The sequence below is a fragment of the Zophobas morio genome, unplaced genomic scaffold (genome assembly GCF_036711695.1).
Source record: "Zophobas morio isolate AGI-343-1 ecotype UQ-CSIRO unplaced genomic scaffold, CSIRO_AGI_Zmor_V1 ptg000024l, whole genome shotgun sequence".
NCBI classification, from domain to species: Eukaryota; Metazoa; Arthropoda; class Insecta; order Coleoptera; family Tenebrionidae; genus Zophobas; species Zophobas morio.
Genome location: NW_026972129.1, coordinates 4,590,553 through 4,616,358, shown reverse-complemented (window position 1 = coordinate 4,616,358; position 25,806 = coordinate 4,590,553). Strand labels below are relative to the sequence as shown.

At 30.6% G+C, this 25,806-nt stretch overlaps 1 protein-coding gene and 1 long non-coding RNA gene across 2 annotated transcripts in view; one reads left to right on the top strand and one right to left on the bottom strand.

Moving 5' to 3' along the window:
- LOC135135686 (uncharacterized) overlaps positions 1-25,806 on the bottom strand; it is a 37,159-nt gene that overhangs the window by 1,730 nt on the left and 9,623 nt on the right. The gene's annotated exons all lie outside the window — the stretch shown is intronic.
- Positions 1,451-25,799, top strand: LOC135135684 (transcription factor Sox-9-A-like). Its single transcript, XM_064064827.1, has 3 exons — positions 1,451-1,842; positions 11,770-11,916; positions 24,581-25,799. The coding sequence occupies exons 1-3, from the start codon at positions 1,610-1,612 to the stop codon at positions 25,395-25,397; spliced, it is 1,197 nt and encodes a 398-aa protein (XP_063920897.1). The 5' UTR covers positions 1,451-1,609; the 3' UTR covers positions 25,398-25,799.

Below are 25,806 nucleotides of genomic sequence, written 5' to 3'. Positions count from 1 at the left end.
GTTGATTATATTTCCAGAAGCTCGACTGGAAGTTTACACATTTTTTTTTTAGATAAGTATATATTTCTTACAACATATATAAGGGGAACAGATATATCCGTACTTCACTGTTAAATTCAACACTAAGTATAATACTTTAAATTTAAAGTCATACATTTAATAGTACAATTAGATAGATATAATGTGAAAACAACGGTTAAAATTAATTCACTACTAATGGAATGACATAATTCACTAGGGCCCCCTATATCAATCGAATAAAAGATAGATATAATGTGAAAACAACGGTTAAAATTAATTCACTACTAATGGAATGACATAATTCACTAGGGCCCCCTATATCAATCGAATAAACAATAACTAAAACGACTAATTCCCATGACAAAAGGTACGAAGTAAAAAACTGAGAGCTTGGTGCTTATAAATATAAGTACTTATATTATAACATGATGATCTCTTGTTATACTCAAAATAAAATACAAAAAAAAAAGAAAAAAATAGTATATCATATAGGTAGACGACTGTATTCCATTTATTACTTAATTTTGTATTGTCGCCGTAAAAAATCAGTTTTTGGCTATAAATCAATATGTATAATATAATTCTTATTTACAAACCTATAAATAATAAAATTAAATATACTTACTTGGACCTTATTTCTGAAGATAGTTTTAACTTAATTACTAATTAATATCTACGCTGTGTTAGTCGATCATGTGAGGAAGGAAGAGAACACAAGTATTTTTTTTACATTTACTTAAGTAACACTAAAAACTGAATGTTGTGTATTCCTTGAAGCACATTTTCATAAATAGAATGCTTTTAATTTAGTTTGCGGCTTTAACAAGACATCAAAATTGAACAGAATGCAATAATTATTGGCTTCATTGTTTTTTATTAGTGACCATCATTGCAGAAATTAAAATAATATAGACTTCGAATCATTTTTAAGTATCATTGTGAGAATAATAGTTACTTACACAGGAATTTACTAGAATGGGACAAATGGCACCCATGAACCAAAATCCAAAAATAAACTTACTCTTTTTTATGAAAAAATACAAAATAGATAACAACTACATATTTTAGTTTTTTACTTCTAAATAACTTAATTATTTTTTATGGCGAATTAGTTGAGAGGAATATTAAAGTGGGCACCTAATCACTGGTTACTCCTACTTGCTTTTCAATAGCAACTGCTCAGGTTAGCCTTCTTCTCATCCATCCAAAATTCAAATGCAAATTGAATAAAAAATAAAAATATAATCAGCCAATGGCCGTGTATAGAGGCGTATGTAAACGACTCTCATTGGCTAATCTTTGACTCAGTAACGTCTTAAAGCACGAGCAACTTATGCAACCCATCTTCGTCTATCTTACATTATGAAAAAGAGATAAACAACACACATCTCCGACAAGTGCGTGGTTTAAAGAAACAGCTCCGAGATTTTCAAAGCACTCTTTGATTTGTGTTCTAGCAGAAGGTGTCAGTGCATGCAATCCGAACAGGACCTTATTGTTTTATAATTGTTTGTCGTCAGGTGGTTGAGTTTCATTCATAAATTTCTCGTGCGTATATCAGTGGCTGATTATTATCTTTGACGTTGCAATGTTATCGACGAATTCTATGCCGCGAACATCAACCGTTTCCATCACCGCGTCAACGGCGACGACCGTCGCGGCGGCCGCCGTCTCTGTACTTCAAGAAAACGGCGGTCCTTCGCAGTCGGCTGGACCCAACGGTTCGTCCAATTCGCAACAAATCGACAAAAATGAAATCAACGATGCAGTCACCAAAGTACTTCAAGGCTATGACTGGACTCTGGTACCCATCGCATCCAAGTAAGTAATTTTTTAATACACGTAAGTGACGATAATATATCAAACGAGTGCACTACAAGAGCAAAGTTGATGCTCATCCATCAGACGTTAAAATATTTTTATCGGCAATCGTTGAAACAATTTTGTCTGTTTTTGCAAAAGTTTCAATCCATTTTCGAAAAAAGTAAAAAATGATGTGTTCTCATTATCAAGAAATTATGTACCCTCAAGAAGGAATTATTGTGACTTCATATGTATTCATTAATTTGGCAGTGTGAAATTAAGTATATAAATTATGGAACTATTACTTTTTCTCTGCTATTATTAGAACAGATTTCCATATAATAAAAATTTAGATCAAATGAAAATCGTCTGATTTCCAATGCCAAATGAAGCAATTTGTTTGTTTACATTCGCACCTATCAAATTTTAAAGGCTAATATCAACAGAACAAATTGTATACTTTTATCTGAATAACATTATATTTATATTCTTTAGAATTTATTGTCAATAAATATTGAATAAAAAACCGTTAAGTTGATATATCTCCATAGTACAGTAAATTTACTATCAGTGTGTACTGCGTAAATTTACCAGCGGTAACGGATTGTTATCGAGGGACATATCGAATTATTTTGATAACGTTGGTCTTATAATGCTTCAAGTTTTATTTAACATTTGTAATTACACCCTGCTTTGAGTTAAAGTTATTTATTTTTATTTGATAATATTACAAACATCCAGAATTTATTTTTTAAGTGATGTACTGAACATATATAAGTAGTCAGTCACTTAAAACAATCAACAGAACCTCTGGGATCGCGTCGTGGTACAGTGGATATGATATTCTTTTTCCTTATTTACATAAATCATATATTATAATTTACGTTTTTTCCGAGTACCTATATACTAAGAAGAATATTTTGCCTACAATTTAAACATTTTTTTTTTGCAATAGACGAGTACCTACATATAAACAATAAACTTCCTGAAATTTTGACACTGTAATCAAGATAAATAATTTTCACATATTTTTAGGCTCATACAAGCGACAACCACTAACGGTTTTACCTTAAAGGAAATTACGACAGTCATGCACCAGTCGTACATTATATACATTTAATGATAATATACAGAAAGCAAAAAAATGCGCTTATTTTTTGAGATATTAGGAATATGTGCCTATAAATGCGGCTGAGTAAATTTGTTAAATTTCTTTCATTTCGTTAGAGCCTTCTAGTGATTTCAAACAATTTCCATACAAGCATTTAATCTTTTCTTTTATACACCCTACAGTTTGTTTAGTTCTAAAAATCCATAACGTCAGATTATTTATTTATGGATTTTATTTAATACAATATCCTGATCTCAGAAAAAAGTTAGTCTGCACCTCAGTAAAGCTCTTCTCATAGAAGTTGGAGAACAGTTAAAGGTAAGGGTGTTAAATGCCTGTTTACAAGAAAAGTGCAAGTGAAACAGTATGCAGTTTGTACTTTCCCGTTTATTGTGATGTTGAAAAATGTAAAAAAAAAACTTCAGCAATAAAACTCAGAAAATGTGTACCATTTTAGAGGTATTGCGAAAAACACAGAATCGGCAGTTTTTGAAAAAATTGACTAATTTTCTCATTTTTACTTTGGAAGTAAAATTTTAGGCAAGTACCCAGTGCAACATTGCGAAATATAAAAACAGTTTCTGAAAAGATTGTGCCTGACAGATATTAATATAAAGTTATTATTAACGTAGTTTCTTTATTGGACACTATATTAATTACATTTTAGTGTAGATAAACAGAAAATAAATTACTAGTTTTTCGTACATACTAGTTTTTTGCTCAGTTATAAATTTAGTTAGTTTCTTCTGCTCCTTATCAATATAAAACAATATCGTGTTCTACATGTTTATTTAATTCCCACATTTTTTTTTTATTGAACTGCACTGTAACTACGTACATAGTATTGCCATATAATAACAATATAAATATAAAGTAACATAACTACAAGTGCTTAATTTAAAATAACATCAACTACTACAGTATAATGAAAATAACACATAAAAAACTAATAAATGTGAAAAGCAGTATTAATAATGTTATTAACTAAATATTTTATTCACATATGATATCAATGATCTAATTATACACCACTGTAAATATACCTAAGTCAACGCTTAATAATGTTATATTTAGGAGTACAGTCAATTTGTGTGATAATTAACCTATACAAAAAAACATTACAGAAGTTATTGCTCTACGTTTTTCAAGAGACGTAAAATTAAATGTATTTAATAAAGTAATATGGTCAGAACTTCGAGATGGATTATTATGTATTTTATGCCATATGTACTTCTAAAACTTTTTCTGTACCCCTTGTAGAACTTATTTATAATGATCATAAAAAGGACACCAAATTAATGAGCCATAATCCATTTTTGATACGACAAATACCATGTTGAGTTTAATACAGGCAGGTATAAACTCAAAAGATCTAGTGTTACGCAGTACAAAGGTTAATAGAGATGACGTGGATGAATCTAATAATTGAACATGATAATTAAAATTAAAATATACGTTAAAATAAATACCTAGATCCTGATCAGTTAGAGTCAGTTACACATGTTGTAATTAAAAACGCAATATCTTTTCCTTGCTGCTGAATGATACAACTTTACATTTTTTATAATTGATAAATAACTTGTTTCGTACACTCCATTTGACTGTTTGTTTAGAACATTTTTGAAAATTTATTTTGTTGTGGAAAAATCATTTAAAACTTATTTGTAAATGTTTGTAGTTTATAAAAATAAGGAACAAGGTTTGACCCTTGGACGATTGCTAAAGTAACTTTATACTGAAAACAATTGAACCCAATATGTCCAATTGTAAAAGATATCTGCAGTTCTAATTAGTTTTTAAAATTTATACAAATACAAACACACATACGTACACATTTATATAAATATATATTTATTTAAAAACTCTGTCTAATGCATATTTTTTCTTGTCTTTTTTTCTCTTCTATAAAAGTACCACTGTTTAAAAAATTGCTACTCGAAGTCTACTAAACTCATATCTTTGACTTTTTCCTTAGTTTTTCATCAAAAGATTTTTCCTTAATCTATCTTATATCGTATCATTTATGGTTTATGGTTTTCAAGATTACAGAAGAGAAGAAAAGTGGTACCATTACTAAAAAAAATCATATATGGGAATCACGCATTCTCCTCAATTTTTTTACTGTTGCTGTCAGTGGAGTGGATTCGTCATTCTACTTTTTCAAAGTTTTATCAAGAAATATCTATACAATATTTCAGTTCCCTACTTGCCTGGTACACATTCTTCTGACACACTACACATAATTTACTAAATATGTTATAGTTTCTACAGTTGTTCGACTATTACAGTTTTATATGCAATAAAATTAGCGAATAAGAAACAAATGTGTATAGATTTTGTAACAACTATGGCCTATGAAATCAATTGGCGAAACCACCAGACACAAATTAAAAAAAAGTGAAGGGAACATATCTAAATAGATAAATATAAAAGAGAGTAATATAATAATAATAATATTACTTATAGCTAAGCGGAGAAAGATTTTTTGGTCTAATAATTTAATTATTTCATTAGCTGACTCGTAAACACTGGTTTTTGTTAGTTGGAAGAAAATTTAGCTTCAAATACTGAAATATATTGCTTAATTGTAGGTAGTGGTTTTCTTTAGTCACCAGTTTCCACACGTTGTTTACAGTTTAATAATTCACATAACGTATTTTCCTCAGATTTGAAAGACAAAAAGACTAAATACCTAACATAAGTAAGTAGGTATATTGACGTTGCTTTTGAAACGGTTGTTTCTATATACTGCTCAAAACTGTAAATATTACATATTTATAGTTAGGTATTTGATAACGGCATACCGGAAAAATCAGTTCCTTTAGTGTTAGCATATTTTATTTTAATAAAATTTTGGTAATAGTTATAGCTACAAATAGCATCGTCACTTAAACAGGAAAAGTGTTGATGTAATCTGCATTGACCAAGTTTGTTTCCTATATTGTTGTAGTATACATTAATTTCTGTTTTGCTTGTATTTTTCTAATATTTAGAACTTTAAAAAAGTAATTACATATAAATTGTATCTATAAAAAACATAAATCGTTATTACATAATATGTACTTTTTAATGAGTAGTGATAGACAATTAGAAACTAGGACATTTTCAGAACACAAGTTAACAATCTTATTACAGTGGTTCAATACGTATACGAAGACTGAGACATTTATTTGGTTCTTGCGAGTCATCAGGAAACACGATATTTTTACAAACGGCGAACACTGTTATCTGAATCTGTAATATTAGATCTAAAATGTTACAGTTCGGTTAAAGATACAACCTAATTGCTCTTCAACTTGCGGTAACTTTTACGACTTCGTCGGAATGGCGGCATTATTCCGCTTACCTGGTGAAGATCTTCTCTTAAGAATAACTACAAATAAAAATTATTTCAATACGGCACGTGGTCTACCTAACTGCCGTCTAACATGCCATGGCCTGCATTTTCTGAATTTTATTACAGATCCGCTGTTAAATGCTTATGAAGTCACAATCGTAAACGCACTATATCTTTGGCCGAACTTATTCATATACTATTAAAGTAAAACTGGTCAAGCGTACCTATATCAGGGAATTTTTCAATTGCGATTTGGAATCAATTTATCTTAACGTACTATATTATAATTTAACATAATTATGTATATGATATATTACATACTCAAACAATGTAGAAAATAAGTATAGGTCGATAAACATAGTAGTAAAGTAGATTTCTTATAAAGTGACTTTGTAAGAATCCAAAGAATGAAACTAAATGACGTACATAAACTTCACATTTCGATCTATATATATTATAATTCTCATATAAATCTAGGTGGAATGTTAGTTTATATGCAAAGCAACAACACTGCTGTATCATTAAAAGACTGTACACGTTATTAAATGAGCTGCATATGTGAAAAATTCGGTGTTTTAAACATAATTATTAAATTTACTTACTTTCCAGATTAAGATATAAGCGTCTCTGAACTTTATTACAGAAAATTCAGTTCCTCAACAACATGTGTCATGTACAATATTTTGATAAATCCAAAATTGTAAAAAGGTAACCGCTCGATTAACTTCAGCTGTATAACTGTTTTCTGATCTTTGTTTTAGTAAAATCTTAGATATATTGATTTTAAGTCTTTTGCAACTAATAAAAAATGTTGTTCTTATGAGCAGGAAGGTGATTTTTTTATGCCTGCAAGCATTCATATTTCATATGCTGCTTTCCGTATACTGATTATGAAAATACGAAAATAGTACGTAATTAATAACTTGGTATTACTTACATAATTGAAATTGAAAACACCTGTGATAGATTTAGTGCATTTACAAAGATATTAGATTTAAGGAACTTCGTATAAATTTAAAGTGTAAATAATTGTATGAAATGTACTGTATTGACAACTTACACTGAGCAAACTTATTAGAACAGCCAAGTGCACTAGAAAATTTATTAGGTTATAAGCAAAAGATATAAGAGATGTTAAAGTTTACAAACCTATTCTGCATGAGATAATTTGTTTCTAAGTTTTTAAACCGGCAGTGTAAGTAAACATGTTATGTGAAATATAAACATTCTATTTCCTCTTCAAATTATAAGATATAAAATTTCTACCTGCCTTTAGTTAATTATTTATTCAGTGCTAGACGATGATTTTTGAATAAATATTTGCTCGTAATTCACATATAACTGTTTTGAACAAACATGGAGACCATTACCTTTTATATGTAACAAAATGCATCATAAAATGTTCAAATAATAATTGGTATTTAAATATAAATTTTTATTACGTGAACTGTAGAAAGCTGAAGTTTTAATTATTCATGCACATACAACAGAAAGACCAATAATAATAATTTACTACTCCTATTTCAGGATATGTTATAATATTTCTATTATTGTTAAGTATACAGAGTAATTCCATTTACCATCATACAATTAAAAAATCAACACGTAACTTAGAAAAAAGCTAGAAAAAGACATTTATTGTCGTATGCATGTTGTATGCAATTTCGTGGTAACACTAATAAGCTTTAGAAGTGTTTGAAAGTTCCGCCGCAAACAAAACGATTTTAAAGGCGGTTAATTAAGGTACAGATGTTAATGAGGCTTAACCGACGGTGCCTTTTATCTTTTTTAAAGTATATTAACAGATTTTATGTAATTGAAAACATGATGTAGCTTTGTTTGTCAGAAGCATTTATTTGAAAATAGATTTGTTTCCATTTTTTACTCAGCGCCATACCGTTTATGTTATTAGTTAATTGATGTATTCGTTCGAAAAACAAATTAATAACAGACATACAAATTTTTTATTAGGTGTCGATGTATTTGTTGTTTTAAAAATGTGTAATTTTTTTCTGTATGGAATTAACAGTAAATAAATATAAGTAATAAATTTAAGTACTTAGTTTAATTTAGTTTTAACTTTTCTTTACTTATTGTCAATGAGTATTTACGTTATTTTTTTAAACCTGCTGCAAAAAGTTAGAAAAGGCTCATTTGCTGGATTTGTCTTGAATCATCAAACTCACGATAAATAGAGAATCTGTATATAATAGGTGTGAATTAACATTCACACTCAAAGAGAACAGTCGTAAAATCTAATGAAATTAAAGCTAAGTGGTTGTGTACCGCAAACTTTTAAAAACAGAAATTAACAGTAACTGTGTTTTAATTAGTAGTGCACTTACGTGATTCAGAGAGTAAATAGGTTTTTGTTTTAAAAAATTGTCGCAATTTAACTCAAAGTGATAACATACTTTAAAATATACTTTATGATTTTTTTACAACAGAAAATTAGTGTCCGTAGATACCTACTTACTTATCACGGAAAGTAACGCGTAAACCTATTTTAATTAATCGGCGTCGGAAAAATAAATTTTTAATCGAACATTTTTAATATGAGCCTGATTTTAATCTTCACACTAAAAGATACCAAATGCTAGTTATTGTAAATCCGACAGTGTAAATATGTCAATAGAAAGTAGGAAGTTTGTTTATTGGGGAAACACGAATACGGTTTATGGTTCACCGACAAATATAAATTGCCATTCGATTCAGCACATCAAAGAAGGACCTTACTACTCTACACTGAAGACGTTTTTGATGCAACAATAGTCAAATTTGACAATTTTTTCTTTTTTTTTTTCTTGTTAGAAAGCATAGTCACCCTAGCGTTGAAAAAAAAGGTATTCTTGTAACGCAACCTTCGTGCAAACAGTTTGTAACGTTGTCATTATAAAATATTTGTTTTAATTATTATTTTTTAAACTTAATGTATGCGAAGAGGTGGCACCAGACAGTTGTGCTAAAAGCCGTGCTTAAAAAAAATTGTCGAAGGTTATTTCGACAGAACTTCCCTCGCCCTTGGAATAGAATCCGACAAATCCCGCTTCTTTAAAAAGTATAAAATTTGATTTTGCGATTTTCGTTTTATCATTATTTCTATAAAGTAAAAACCGGCCGGATAAATGACACCCCCGCACCCTCTTCACCGTTTGCGCTTCCAAGTAAGGACAATGTAAAATATATTTAAAGCAGATAACCAATTGGATAAAATGTCCTCTCAGCACTAATAACAAGCTTAAGTTCAAGTAGCAATTAGTTTGATATGAATGAGTTTGTCTTCTCAAAACAGAGGATGAAAATTATTAATTAAGCCGCAATCGAAAAAAATGTTCTGAACATTATAATTCTTATGTTATCATTATTAAATAAAGACGTGTGTATTCTCACATTTTTGAGAAAATGGGGTTCTTAATTTGACCAATAAAAAATTTGTGATGACGTCAGTAATGTGGATAATACTAGTCATACCACAAAAGAAAACTAGTCACAGCGCAGTACCAATATAAGAAAAAAAAAAAAAACACCAGGTTCGTCGCCATCGAACGTGTGATCGCAAGTTTCCGTTCTCCCAAGAACACACTAGTCCACGAATGCTTATATCTCCTGTTGGCAGTACAATGTTATTATACCTTGACAAAATTTGAACGTTTAAAGAAAAAACTGAAAAACCACCACAAGTATAGGAGTATATGTATTGTTGTATAACATTAAAATCATTTTAATATAGAATTCATTGAGATGACGCCATCAAATTGTTGGTGGACACCCAAATTAGCCAAATTTCGGCTAGCGGTTTACCATCTACATGATATTCCTAACATACACACAAAATTTACAACAATCGGTCCAGTAGTTTCTGAGATTATGTGTCTAAAAAAAATCGACACAGACAACTGTCAGGCAGAGAGCCAGACAGATAGACAGACAAACAAAAAGACGGAAACGGGGGATAAATTTTTTCGTACTCTTGCGTAGACAAAAAAATGAACTTGGCAAATCACCCGATGGATTCGATTACCTACACTTGGGAAGTAGAAATATGGGTTGTCCTGGTAAATAAGGTACTTAGCGCGACACAATCAATTGGTTACCTTTATTCCTTTTTCTGTTCCAGTTTTCTTAACTTTATCATGTTATAAATTTTTAAAGAATTTATTCTAAATAAACTATAATTAATTAAGTAGCTATATCGTCAGAAAAAAAAGTGTAAAAGCCACACCCAAATGAGATTAATAATAGACATTTGTAATTATAATCACATACCCTACATATATTCCAGTGGCGTAGCGCCCCCATACACCAAATTTAAAAAGTACTTAATATAAATATGTACTTACTCGTTCGCACATTAAAAAAAATATATCGGTTACGTTACGGTCTGCGCCCCTTTTGGCGCTGCGCCCCCCCGGATTGCGGGGTCTACGGGGGTGTTATTTACGCCATTGATATATTCACCTACACAGGATTATTCACGAGAACTTCCGCGCTTAAAGAAATCAAGACGCAACCAAAAATACAAAATCATTTTTGATATTTCATACTATTTAAAAAAAGTAAAATGGAATTATCTGTTTTGCTGTAACAATAGTAATACTATAGTAATAGTCAAATACTACCATATTAAAACTGACATTTCAACAGAATTGAAGCAAAATGTATTCAAGCCACGAAAACGAAACGTTATAGTAAACATCAACCGTACAGGAGACGGCCTCACGGGCTTTTGTTTGAATTTATTTGTTTTTATTTTTATCTTAAATTTGAGCTTTATGTCCATATTATTAAAATCAAAGAGCTAACTATGTTTTATTAATTAAAAATATGATAGTGATAATACAATATCAAAGACTGCTATGTAATTGTATTGTTGGTTGCGTTTTGAATTGTTTAGGTAAAGAGCTTCTCCTAAATAACATTGTAGGTTTATTGATATACCTGTTTTTCTTGAAAAATCGAAACTGTTCGCATTCTAATGAAAGTAATATGTTAGAAAAAAAAAAAAAAAATGCATGCTCAAGTACAGACTACAAGTTTAGGTGTATTTGATATTAAGTTAATTTTTTACGGTGGATAGCAGTGCATGTATTAAAAAAGTACTTCTCTACAAACCAATAGACAATTGTATTTTTGATGAGCCGAAACGAATATTTTGGCATATTTCACACAAGGTGTTGCTTTTTTGATGTTTATCGAAACGTACAAAACAAAAGTTATTTAATAGCTGCCCTACCATTTATAAATTGATTTCGTATAGTTATGTACAAGGTACAAATAACTAAAGTTAAAAACTTCGCTGTAGAAAAATACGATAGTTTTTTGTAATCAAATAAATACTATCCTTTAGACTAGCATATATTATATATTTTGAAGTATACAGACTTCTTTAAAAACTATATAGTGTAGCATCAGATTTCCATCAATACCTATAATATAAAAATTTGTAACACAAGTGTTAGATTTGATGTTGAAAACTGACCATTAACTTTTTTTACAGAGCAGCTTCCGACAAAAGAAAATTGCATGTGAAGAGACCGATGAACGCGTTTATGGTGTGGGCACAAGCTGCCAGAAGGAAACTAGCTGATCAGTATCCACAACTTCACAATGCGGAACTGTCCAAAACTCTTGGCAAGTTGTGGAGGTGAGAGACTTTATTTTACGTTTTGTTAATAATAGAAACTGTTAAATGTGGAATGCATTAGGGTGTATATTGCGCATGGAAAAGGAGCATGTGAATAAGTAAAAGTATATACATTAGTAACAATTTGATCAAGTTTTCTTTTCTTATTAATTATTTGATAACTTTCGGAGGATAATAATAATAATATAGAGATTGTTATAAAAAATATCAGTTTCCACGAACTTTGAGTTTTATGTATGAAAGAGACAATAATGGGGTGTAGGTACTGTAAAAATTTTGAAACAGTTATCACATAAAACTTACACCTGTATTGAATTAGTATCTTAAGTTTATTCATATTTGCAGACGCATTATTAAAAAAATGCTACTACAGTCCACAAACATGCAGATGTTTTTCAAAATGTAAAAAAAAAATGCTTTTAGTTAACAGTTTACTTAGTTTCATAACTTTCATTTATTTCTTGCGATTATTTTCTTCAACATTTTGACACTATATAAAATACTCGAAAAAACACATAAATTCGGAATCTAGGGATTGGTAAATAGTAAAACAATCACATTTTTCAAATTAATCGAATCATATAAGTATTAGCTATTAGGTATTGTTTTATTAATACACCAGGTGGAGGAGTGGTTTTGATATACAGCACTTTTACACTCAAATTTGAGTAATGCTTTTTTCATATGAAATGGCATTTAAGCTCTTTTATTTTCGCCTAATTTATTTTGGCTTTAGGTATTTGAAAAATTATCGTGTTATCATACAACGAAACAAAAAAACATGATAAAATGATACTACAGTTTAAGCAAAGTTCTTGTTTTTCATCTAGAAAAGGACATACCAAGTTAAAAATCTTTAAATTTATGACCCAAAGAAAATCTATTTCGTGTATATATTTAACAGTAAATTTTGTTATGCCTTCATTTTTTCATATTTAATCAATTCGCCTAATGATTTATTTACAAGTGGAGAAAGTTTTCAAGAGCCAAATCCAATATATCAAGTGTACAAATATTTTCTTCTACTGTAGTGTTACTAATCCATTAAATCCATTATTTTTTACTAAAATAGCGTCTATTTGTATCTATAAAGGTCAAGATATAATTTACCCTGGTCACAGCAGATGCGTCCTGTTTGACGGTCAATGATCGACTCCAGTTGACTTTCTGGCTTATCTCTTTACAATATCCTCTGCGTTATTGCGATAACAACTCATTCATATTATCACATAAGTTCTTTATGAATGAAATTATATCATCTATTGTGTCTGCATTTCTAGAAAATTTAGCAACGATTGTTGAATCTACTTACATGTTATATTTAACATTTTGTTTATTATTGCACACAATCAATATGTCGACGGTGGCAAATCATAATGCATGCATGCTTGAAGGTGTTCAACGAAGTATTTGTAGAGTGGCATACCTAGTAAGAAATTTGTGAAATCCACTGAAATGTATTTTGTGTTTGGTATTTATTACAAACATATGTATTCTAAGCTAATATGACTAATAAAATTATTTAATTGAGACGCATTCAGTATAATGAACAAATTAAGCAGTTTTAGCTGTTCGTTGTATTTGTTATTAAATCAGATCGATCTAACTACCATCAAAATCTGTACCTACGTTGTATCTCAAAGTCGTAATTGAAACCTAATGTGCTCTAGATTTATAATTAAATTAGCTTCATTTCTGTAATTCTTGGAACAGCTTGCTTACTCTATAGTTACTTGCACACATATGAAAAACATAAACAAATAAGGCAATCATAATAACATTTTTTCAAATATAAGGATAAAGTTCATTGCTGAAGTTTTTTTATTTCTTTGTAAAATCATTGGATACTAAATACGTCGTCATCTCAAGTTCACATCAATGAAAGAGCAAAAAATGAGAATTAAAAGGTTATTATTTTAGATTAACCTTATTTCAAATAAAAAGAAAAAAATGTTTTATTTACTCAGTGTGAAACATTTTAACTCATAATTTTTATGTAGAATATAGTGTGTATTTTTATCCCAACGTATAACAACAGCAAAACAAAATATGTACACGGAAATGATTATACTTAAAAAAGTTTTGCAATGTTGGTATTAGATATAAAATTTGGGTATCAAAGTTCGGACATTTTTTGTGAAGTGATAATTTTATTTTGGCAGTTAACAAATTAGTGTTAAAATGAATAAATTACAGAGAGAAATATTTATAGACTTCATTATTTTTGAAATGTCTGTGCTATTTAAGGAAGAAAAAAAAATAGCCACTCGTATCCTAATACAATACTTCTTGAAGTCACGTAAGCCAAAAGTACAGATGCAGAAAAATGATGATGTAGACTCGCATTGAGTTTATGTATATTTTATACAACATATATTGCTGTGCTAACTTCAAACAAAATAGTGAACAATCTTATACGGTGACAGACAATCTCCGAAACTACTGGATTGACTGTTGTGAAATTTTAGGTGTTTTTCAGGGCGCTCGTTTTGCTGCGAAAACGCTAACCAAAATTTGTCTCATCATCCCCAACAATCTCAAAATTTTGCAAATAAATCTATTTAATTTTTTTATGAAATCAATTTTTTTGCAGAAAAAGAAAAAAAAATTACAATTTTACAAATCAATATAGAAACTACAGAATCAACTCTTTTGAAATCTTGCAAACATCTTAAGTGTATTGTAAACATGGTAAATCGGTAATCAAAATTTATTTGTTTATTCTTCACACGAAATGATATCATCACAAAATTTTCGTGGATAAAACTTATTTCAAAAAATTACTACATTTGTGATTTATCAATACATCCATCCATATCTTCTAGAACTCGTTATAAAAGCTGGATTTCTTTGATGGTGTAGTACATGCCTTCTTTGTGTTTTCAGCAAATAGTTATCTAAGTACTTTTGTTGGATATTCTTACTTGATATATAGAGCAACATGATCTTGTATTTGTGGCTAAAATAAGAATCTAGCCTTATTTTTAACTTTATATAGCCGAGTTATTTATTGTAAGAAGAATCAAAATTGTAGCAATTTTATACACATTTTACATTTTCTCTAAGAAAGTAGGAGAGATGCGATGAAAATGATTCCCTTAAACAAATTAATAATTTACCTCTCAATAAACAAATTAATCATATATAACAACTTTTTGTTAGTGTGAATTATATTTAATTAGCTTCAGTACAATGTCACTTAAATATTAATTTGTGATAAGCTATCATTATAAAGGTATACTTCATGAAATAACTTGAGAACCATATTACTCCTACTACAAATAAAAATAATCCTTACCTCAAGGGGATATGATCCCACCGAAAATACCTTCAGTCTGTATATAGAATAATAAATTTATTTTATTTAAGGTTTACATGAGCCCTGAACGTAATTTGTGGGGATTAATTTTTGAGGATTTCTATGGGGAAGCCACTTTACAGACATTTTGCTTAGTCAGTCCAAATAGACGTAATTCCATTAGTCCAGTAAATTTGGCCTTAAAAAGGGACAACCGTGCATTTTGGTTAGGCAGCGATTTTTTGTTAAAGTCTCTTTATTTAGTTACAAACAATTTTTACCTTTAATTGAATAATAAATTCATAATAATAATAAAGAAATTTTTCGCTAAAATTGTTGTTTTATAATCTGGTTCATTTTTTCTAAACTTTATGTTTTTATTTAAAATAGTTGAAACTGTTATCATAATTCTTCCAAATATTACCATTGGAATAATAATAGGAACACAATGGATGGCAATATAAGAAACACTGCAATTATTAAACTTATATGTAGCCCTAGTTTGTTGGTTGGGTTAATCGTGTTAGTACATGAAAAAGGCAGTTATGGTACAGCAGCATAGTTGTATTGCCTTTTTACATGTTTACAATTAATTATTTCAGTGGCTCAAATAGGTCTATCTCTTCATGAATAAATTTTAGCAGCAAAAGATTGTTATGTTAGTAACAGTTGCCGGTTATAAAGACAAATTACAACGATATATGTTCGAATTACTTACAATTTGTGTAATTTTTTATTCCTGACAATATTAGGAACATTTTCTTGGTCCCTTTAAGTCTCCATTTTAAAGTCATTCCTAAAATTTCAATAGCTGAAGTTGCTGAAGCCATTTATCCCTCTGACCAATTCTGACAATTAGTTTTTTTTTTAATGTACGTCCTATTTTGAAAATAAATATTTTGATACAGAAGAAAAAAATAACTTAGGCATATTCAATTCTTAATATTGGGGCAACATGCCCCAATCCACAAGGAACATTTTACCTACATTTTACCTCTTTTGTAAAATGGTCTCTAATCTAATTATACTATCGGCGATGCATTTCGACAATGTGAGGTCAAATTCCATAATAACCTAAAATGTTTCATTTAGGTAATTTAGAATTACACAACAAACTTATGAATAGCAATAAACTAACCTTTTTTATATCACTAAAATGATTGCAATAATATATTGCTGCTTCAATCCACGAACCCATCTTGTTAGAACAGGTTCTGGAGGCAATGGATAATCCGGTAAGGCTTCTCGAAAAGCTTGGATCCTAAAATGAGCTTTAAGAAATATTTTCTTTACGTTAGAAATTAAACCTCCATATTGCTTCCCGATAACTTCAGATACAAAACTTAAGGCGTGAGCCAAACATGTTACATGCATTAAGTTGGGATAATATATTTCCAGATCTTTGCAACATTTAACCATGTATTCAGCGCCGTCCGTTAGTAACAGTTTTAATTTTTCGTATTTGATTCCCTTTGGCCATAATATACCTGTATTTTTATATTTGAATTAATATTATCATTTCAGAAATTGGGTCATAGACCAAGTTTAAGTTCGGCTTACATAAGATTACTTACGTTACCACATAGCAAAGTTTCAAATTTGCCCTAATTGTGCAACAATGTTAATGTAATCGTGCATTGGCAAATATAGCCATATATCAGATTGACGTTACTAATAAGATGCAATTTGAACACTAATGCAAAGCGAAGTTAATATAAATCGATCCGAGAAAAATGATATTTTTTTTATATATATTTAATAGGATTACCGAACGACTCATTGATAAAACGTGCCACTGTTACATTATTGTTTTTTTCCAATATTTTCGGTGCCAGTAAATGTGGTGTATCAGCTGCCTCTACGTATAATTTTCCCACTGCAATGTTTGCAACGTATTGCCGATTAGAATTTGTAGTTTCATCTAATCCAAATATCGTGAACCCCAATGACTGTTCTAACTCTATTAATTACCTAGAAAAGTACAATGTAAAATAACTAAATAGATAAAACAGCAAAAATTAGTATGTTCCCAATCTTAAGTTTCTATGCAATCGCACAATACTTACGTCATCCTAAATTTGGGACAAATAATTCTTTTTTAAAATTGATTCCTCAAGAATATTATTCTTGCAGTTTCTCTCCAAAAATAAGCGCAATGTTTTGTTGTTAATAATAATACTAATAAATATTTATTATCCAACAGACGCTGGTCCAATATGTACCTGAACATAATTCAAAACAAATATTGTTTGACATTACAGTTGTAGTTACAGATAGTTCCACACATAAATAAATAAACAATAATACATAATATTGCATAAATTAAAGGAAAAGAAATCTAAAGAAAAAAAGAAAAAATTAAAAGCATAACACATTATTGTAAATTAGCCATCGACTTTAAACTAATCATACTTCTGACGCATCTTTGGCTATCGTATATCGCAGCTTTTTCCGTGTTGAACACATCATATATTTAGGTGATTTCTTAATTAATTTTGTTTTGGCTGCAGGCAAATAGAACGATCTGTACTTCTGAGCTGTATTTGTGGCACGCGAATTTTTATAGCTTCCAATATTTCTGGTGTATCGATACGACCATTGATGACCTCATATAGGAATGAAACAGCAAGGATATTTCTTTTTATCTCTAGAGCTGGAATACTAAGTTAAGTTTCTTCAACCCTATATTTTTCACTATAAATGCACTGCATGATTCATAGTTAAAATTTTTCTTATGGTCTTCACTATGAAATCAGGAAATTAAAGTTTGCGTGGTATCTTTAGTAACATTTGTTTTGTGCATGGTCTTAAACATGAAAATACATGTTGGAAGACATGACACTTCTTTTGGTATGAAATCTACAACTGTATAACAATTGATGTATTATTCTGCGAATTTATGGAATTAATTTCGAAACTAGTTTTCCCATTTGAATTATGCAACATTAATCATTTATACTTATAATTTTCTTACAGGCTTTACAGAACAATTGGCCGTTTTCTATTTGAAAAACGACTTTGTTTTTCGTCCGTTCCCTTAATTTGTCCTTTAAAGACAATTTGACTTTTTTAAAAACGGCACAAAATACTAGATGATAAATAATTAACACGAACTAATTGATACAGGAAGAGAACTCGAAAAGAAAGTTGTAGGAGGATTTGATGTCTTTTATTAAAGACATCACAGCTCTTCCTGGAAAGGCCAGAGAGAGAACTTGTGTCAGGGTCCGTAAATGGGTGGTTTAATTAAGTATTTTAAAACGTACTTAGATGTGCAATAAAATTTGTTCTTTGACGGTTTACGCAGAAAACTAGATTTGGGTTATTGAATTGTTGGCATTTTGCTAACGGAATTCCCCAGAGCCTTTTACCCAAAACTCGGGTTGGATTATCTTTCTTTACAGTACCGGAAATAGAAAATGTGACCTTCGCAAGTAACATGTGCTTAAGGGTATAGAGAATTCAGATTTTAGAATAAAATAGACAGAAAAGGTAAAATCGGCAGAAAAATGTAAACTAGGTCGAAAAATAGGCAAATATACAAAAACAAGTAGGGCCCAAATAATAGGATTTTCCTCAGATATAGATTTATACACAACTTTCATGTATTTGCCTACAACCAAAATGAAAAGGCATTTGCCCTAGAATCCGTTCTTTACAGTTATCACTAAAGAGTTTTATCTTAATTAAACCATTAATTTTTTAGAAAAACCAAATTTAATTTCTGTATACCCTACCTTAAAAAACGTCTGCACTTAGGTAAACACAATTATTTCTTGATGGCAAGAATAGCAACATTAATAACAAATATTTAGAAAATTGGGTTGCGCTTTCAGGATTCCACCGCTCGTGTGTCGTTTTAGAGACTTTTAATATTATATTATAGCGTTGAACGTGCAATATCGACCATTTCAACTTATAGCACTGAGAAATTAGTTTCAGATTTCGTATTTATCGAGCGATCATTTTCCACGGTGGATCATTTTCGCCATACTACTTAAAAATTTCTGTGAAACTTTTGAAACTTTGGTACCTAAGTCACTCGGTCGTATGAACAAACTTCAAGAAATACTTCTTTTATTACAAAAATGTAGAAATATAAAGGTTACGGTAAATGTATGGAACCCGAAAAGTGTTTCGAAAACCATTTATTGTAACTGGCTGAAAGCAAATTATTTCAAATTCTTCCCTTGTATGTTATTTGTTATCTCCTATTAAATCGTACTCGCATATATAGGTACAGAGGAGTCAGATGCTAAAATATAATCCCTTGCAGTTTAGTTAAAGTCCCTGTTCTGTATGCTAGTATTAATAGCGTAGTTGAGTAAAAAGAGATAATCTCAGTAGCACATACATATTTTTTCCGATCACTTACTTAATTCATTTCGTTTAACATTCCGCGGTTGTCAAATTAATCTGTATACTTAAATAAATAATACCCGAATTAGACTCAAAAAGCAAACTTAAGAAAACCGCTTGCTTCAGCATATTTTTCATGTCAATTTAAAACTAGACTAAAAATTATTATTAGCGTTTTCCACTCTTTGGCATAATAAATCGAGGATGTCGTTTTTTAAAGTAGGACCCATAATTCGCTTAAAGGAATTTGCTAAGTTTTCATGACAAGTTTGAAATCAGAATCCTTGTGAAATCTTCCAAGAGGTACGACAAACCCCTGGGTGGAGCGTGTCGTAGAAACGGCGTGTGTGCGCGCAATCAGCGCAACCAAACTCTACGGGTGGCACAGTCAAAGTCGCCGCCGATGCTGCGTAATGTGCCACGGATATTAATTTAGACGATCATCTCGAGATATACTGGCTTGAATCATTACAGACCATGACGAGGACGACGCAAAAATTTCTCAGTGTACAAAATTTTTTTGCGATGCACTTACATAAATTGGGTTAAAGATAAATATAGTAATAAAAATAATACATGTAATAAAAATAATAAGTGATAGATACATAAACAATGGGTACAGGCATCTGGGTTTATAATAATCTCCTTACGTTCACCACACCAAGACCAAAACAGATATTCAAACACAGTTTCCAGGAAAATTAAAATTAGTTCTGAAGCCAGAATTAAATAGAAAAAGTTTTGATGAAAGCATTCAGCATGTTTTGTGTTCTGCTGTTTGACATATTCGTTAGGAATACATAATTGATAAATAGTGATTTAGAAAATTTGAATATAATAGCGACAAATGTGTTCATCCACCCCCACAGGATTAAAAGAGAACAAGAAAACAACTTTTTCGCACTCTGATACGAATAGAACTGAAATATAATCATGACTGAAAATATAATTAATGGCCTGAAGAAGGACAAGCAATTACAGCGTCAATTCATCAAGATTCTCATAGATTTAGTTGGAAAATGTATAGTCTTTATGCAGAAATACAAGATTATTGTTTGCAACTCAAATTGGAGAAGTCAACCTGAGAAGTCCAAGAACTACAGAAAACACGTCATCGAAGATTCATGTATGAGAAATGATTGTAGATAGCGACTTTGTAAAAAGAAACTAGAAACGATCATCATTTCTTCTTGTAGTCTAGTAGTAAACAGAACTGAAGGATAGTCCAACAAATCCAGTAGTTTTCGGAGATTGTCTGTCTAATAAAATCTACAGAGACAGATAAAAGACAGATCACAGACAGATGGACATACCCTAGGTTCTAGAAATATATGATTGCATTTTCAAGCGTTATGATAAAAATGTTCGTTAATATTATTATAATAACTGTGTATGTACTACCTCAAACTGAAAATGTTAAGTGTAACTTCGAAGCTGCAACCGAAAGTAAAATTAAAGTCTAAAGAAATCGAACAGGCACCTGGCATATTTTTCCTAGCATTGTGTACAAAATTTTTGCCATAACTGCAGATTAAAAAAATGTATTTGAGAAAGTGTTGTCATTACTTTATGTAATGAAAAATTAAATTATTGTTCGATTTCTTTCAATAATAGTCATTAATAAAATCGTCACGTTTTTCACAAAATTCGTTGTATATTTTACGTCCAGTAGCTGTTTGGTAGAGTTAATTAAAGTGATTTTTCATTGCAATTACACGGATATCAGAAAAATACTGTTACACATAAACGCACATTTGTCCAAAATTTTCCTTTACATTTTACAAAATCATAACTGAGTCACGTAACACGAAATGGGTTTTAGTCCGAGTAAGAAAATGTTACTTTATCTTTCCAGGTGAAATAATAACTCAAGTTTATTTTACAATATTCATGCAAAGATTAAGGGAAAACTAAGTAAATAGGTAAATAGAGGGTAAAAATTTCTGTTAAGTTTGATAAGTCTGATAAGTTGTTTAAGTCGGATATCCTGTCAAGCATGTACACATACAGGTTTATACCTACTCTACGACTATAAAATGAAAATTTAAAATGTTCGCATTAACAAAACAATCTAATCTTTTTCGTTGTCCTTGTAACGTTTTAACTCGCGTAAACTACGTAACACATGCCGATCGTCCGACTCCACCCTTAATCTGTATCATTTAATAAACTTTAACAAAGTTTACATTGTTGTTAAAAAAAGTATGAGCATCACAAAGCTGACTAATATGCAGTATCTGCTACACCCGAAATTACTTCCCCGATTTCACGCTGTTTTGTCCTGACGTTTTAAAATTAACAACCACATTTCTTTTCTTTGTAGATATGGTATATTTTTAAAATGGTAAATTACACATAAAAGAGCTCAATATGTGGAGTTCAAACGTTATTGGTAGTTCGAGGGGCCAAGAACATGTCATAGATTAATGAAACAACGTGTTACAGTTACTCACTGAACTCATTGCAGTGAGATAAGTATGCATGCAGAGTGTTTCATTGTAACTGGACAATCAAGTATTTTTAAAAGTACTACTCAATAAAAAAAATTAATATTACAAACACAGTGCTTACAATTTACTCAAAAAAAAAAAACACTCTTTAGTACTAGACTCTTGTTACTATTTTTGGAAATAACGTGTTCCCGGACTCCTCCATGTGTAATTTTTTTTTACTAAATGTTTATAAGAATTTATAAGAATAGCAAATACTCTTAGGACAAAGAAACCCTTCGTTAATATGTCCACACTGTCTAAACCAATATTTTGTCCTAAATTTAATTTTAAGGGAGCTTTAAATCTTATTGTTTGATTTCTTTGGATTCAATCATTTTATTCGGGCTTAACAGGAAAAACTAAACGGTTGATCTAAAGTTGTCTAGACAAAACTTTACTCGTCTCTGACCCACAATAAATTCAACAAGTCCACATTCTTGTAGATGATGGATTACCATTGTGCATATTTCAACATGCTTTAATCAATATATGTTTGAGATGATGTCGTCAACCTTTTAACAGAAATGAATACATAAAATTTAACCTATCTGCAGGCATTAAATAAATGTTAGTGTTTAGTGTCTTGCTGAAATTTAAAAAAAATTCGTTATGTAGGTAGGTTTAAAGACAAATTGTAAAATTTGCGTGAAATAAATTTCAGGCGAGTTTATTTACCACAGTTTTGAAAGAAGTTTTCAATTATTGGTGGGATAGTGGGAATGAATAGACAAATTATAATTATCGACAGACACACAGAAATAAGGGAAGGGGGCAATTTGTTGGTATTTTGTAAACTAATGAATCCTATAAAAACCATGAAATTACAATTGATTTATCAAAAGCAAATTTAGCAGCAGTTAACAGTTAAACAATTATTATTTGACGGAAATTCGTGTTATTCCACAGTTAAATTGATAAATTTTGAAACAATATAACGCCGTAAAATGTTTATCCCGCTAAATTTGTCTTCTACCTGACCGGAGATTTTTCAATTTATCCTCGTGTAGGTACCGATATTTTTAGCTTTACACGTACGGGTTACAGTTAAAATAAAATTTGCACCTTCTAAGTTTTTTATCGGTGGATCTCTAGATCGTAAATTTTATTCATAGAATTGGCGTTTTAAAAAGTGCTATCGATGATAGATAACAGAATTACAACAGTATCCTTTAAGAATTCACGTATATATTAGCAAGCAAATTTTGGAAAAGATGGTCCAGCTGGTGAATTCTGAATTTTCAGAGTTAAAGCTTTCTGATGATAAAACACCTTTTCAACTTTGATTTCTCGATTAATCTGCGTGTTGAACTTAACAATCGGGTTAAAAAAGGTGAGCGAGACATCACATTAAAATATATAAATAACATACCAATATCCATTTAAAAAACTGCTTATAAACACACATTTACAGTATAACATCTTATACACCAACATGTATTCTCTGATATCTAAATTTGATGAGTCGGGCGCCGTTATGATATATATTGAACTCCCGTGTATATTTATCACTGAAAGTTGGGTTAAACCCCAATTGTCTGGCTTATTGTATGGCATTCCTGGTTATAATTTGTACAGAGCTGATCGTTCCGATAGCATAGGTGGGAGAATTTGTATTTATCAATGATTTATCCGAGTAAGAAAACTTTTTCTGTTTTTCAAATCATCTACTGTTCCTTCTGCTAGGACTTTAAAAGCTCTTGTTTTGCACTATCGACGTTATTTGTGTATATCGTTCGCCCAAATTCCTCTCCTCTTTTCGACTTAGCACCTCCTTGAACTTATTTTGGACACGCATCAACATCGCAGCATTGTCATATTTGTAAATTCTAACTGTTCATCTCTTAAGTGACCTCTATGTTTTCCTCCTGATATCACCTTATGTAAGCATTTCTTGGATTTTTGGAAGGAAGTAACGAATCGAGTCCATCGGGCAATTTGTCGCTGTCGTCTGTCTGTCTGTCTGTCTGTCTGTCTGTTTGTCTGTCTGTCTCTCTGTTTCTCTGTCGATTTTTATTATACAGATAATCTCCGAAACTACCGGACCGATGAGGAATATCATGGAGATGGTAATAAGCTACCCAAATTTCATTTCATCCCCACCAAGAATTTGATGTCACCATCTCAAAGAATTCTACTTTAAAATGATTTAAATATGTATTAAACAGTAATATACTCCTATACTTGTGGTGTGCGAATCCGCTTTTAATTTTTTCCCTAAACGTCCAAATTTTCGCAAAGAAATTTATAGAATATAATAACATTTTATCACTAACGCATTATAAGCCCCCATTGAGTAGTGCATTATATCGGCATGCGGACTTGTGGTGCAATCGTGCAATTAAACTTCCTGAATCTGTAAAGGTAAAAAACAAGTTGGGTGGGTGTCAATGTAGTGTACTTACTTTTGGTTAATATTTTTATTGCGAACCTAAAATCTTAGGCGTAGTTAGTACACATAAAAATTAAGTATTCGTCATTTTCATGCCGTTATCATAAACATATTTTTTTGTTTCAGACTGCTAAGTGACATGGATAAAAAACCTTTTATTGAAGAAGCCGAAAGACTACGTGTAATTCACAAACGAGAACATCCCGATTACAAATATCAACCTCGCAGACGAAAACAAAACAAAGGTCCTGGAGATCCCCTGTTGCAACTACCTCACGGACAAAATATAACCTTCTCCCGTTCCCTAAAACAAGAGGACTCTCCGTGCAGTCCAAGAAGTCACAGTTCTACTTCTCCATCAACGTGTTCGTCACAACCTCACAGTCCCGCTATTCAGTCACAGACTCTACGATCGTGTTTAGAGTCTCAACATAATTTGGACTTTAACAGATTATCCGACATAGATAATACATATATACCAGAAGATTGTTTGGATAGTAGTGACCTCGACCAGTATTTGCCTTCGGAAACAAGTCAAACCTACCAGAATAGTTACCCACCAAACTACGTAAAACACAGTGTAGAGGAAGAGGCTAACAATAATTACAAAAATAAAAGGCTCTGTACTGAAAATATGAACCATTCACAGCCCGTAGAAGGGTACGAAGATACTGTATCATCTTCTGTGGGTCGATATCATGAGTTACAACCAAGTTCTATTGTTAAAGCTGAGCGATTTGTTTCACCAAATGCTTCTGTAATGTATAGTTATCAGTCTGGTATGTCTATCGGTTCAACGTCTACTTATTATAATGCTAACAGTCATCACCAGTATTTACCTTCGTATCAGTATTTACCGCAAAGAACAATGTTCGGAACTTCTTCAGGAACAACCTATAATGCAGAAAACAATACAGAACCCTGGGGTCACTACACATTATAATTTGACTGACTTTTTACAAATAAGTGCGTGATATTGCTATATTTAAGAATTATTTATAACCTATCTCTATATTTTTTTAATTTGTACTTACTATTCTTTTCGGTGCCACAAAATGAAGACGAGCAAATCTACATATTTTAACATATACAGTCCTACCGTGGAATGGAATTGTAGTTATTTCAAAGCCAAAGATTTTAGCGGTTTAATTAATGGAAAAGGATGGGGATAATCAGATTCTTGTGACTTTACAGATCTAGATAGATTTAGGAGATACACTGTTTTAGGTGTATATATTATTTATGTACATATGAATTGTGTTAATATCAAATATTTTTATAATATAAAAGTGAAACTATTTTTTATTTAGAACTTAATATTACAATAAATACGTTTAAAGTGAAATGTTTTT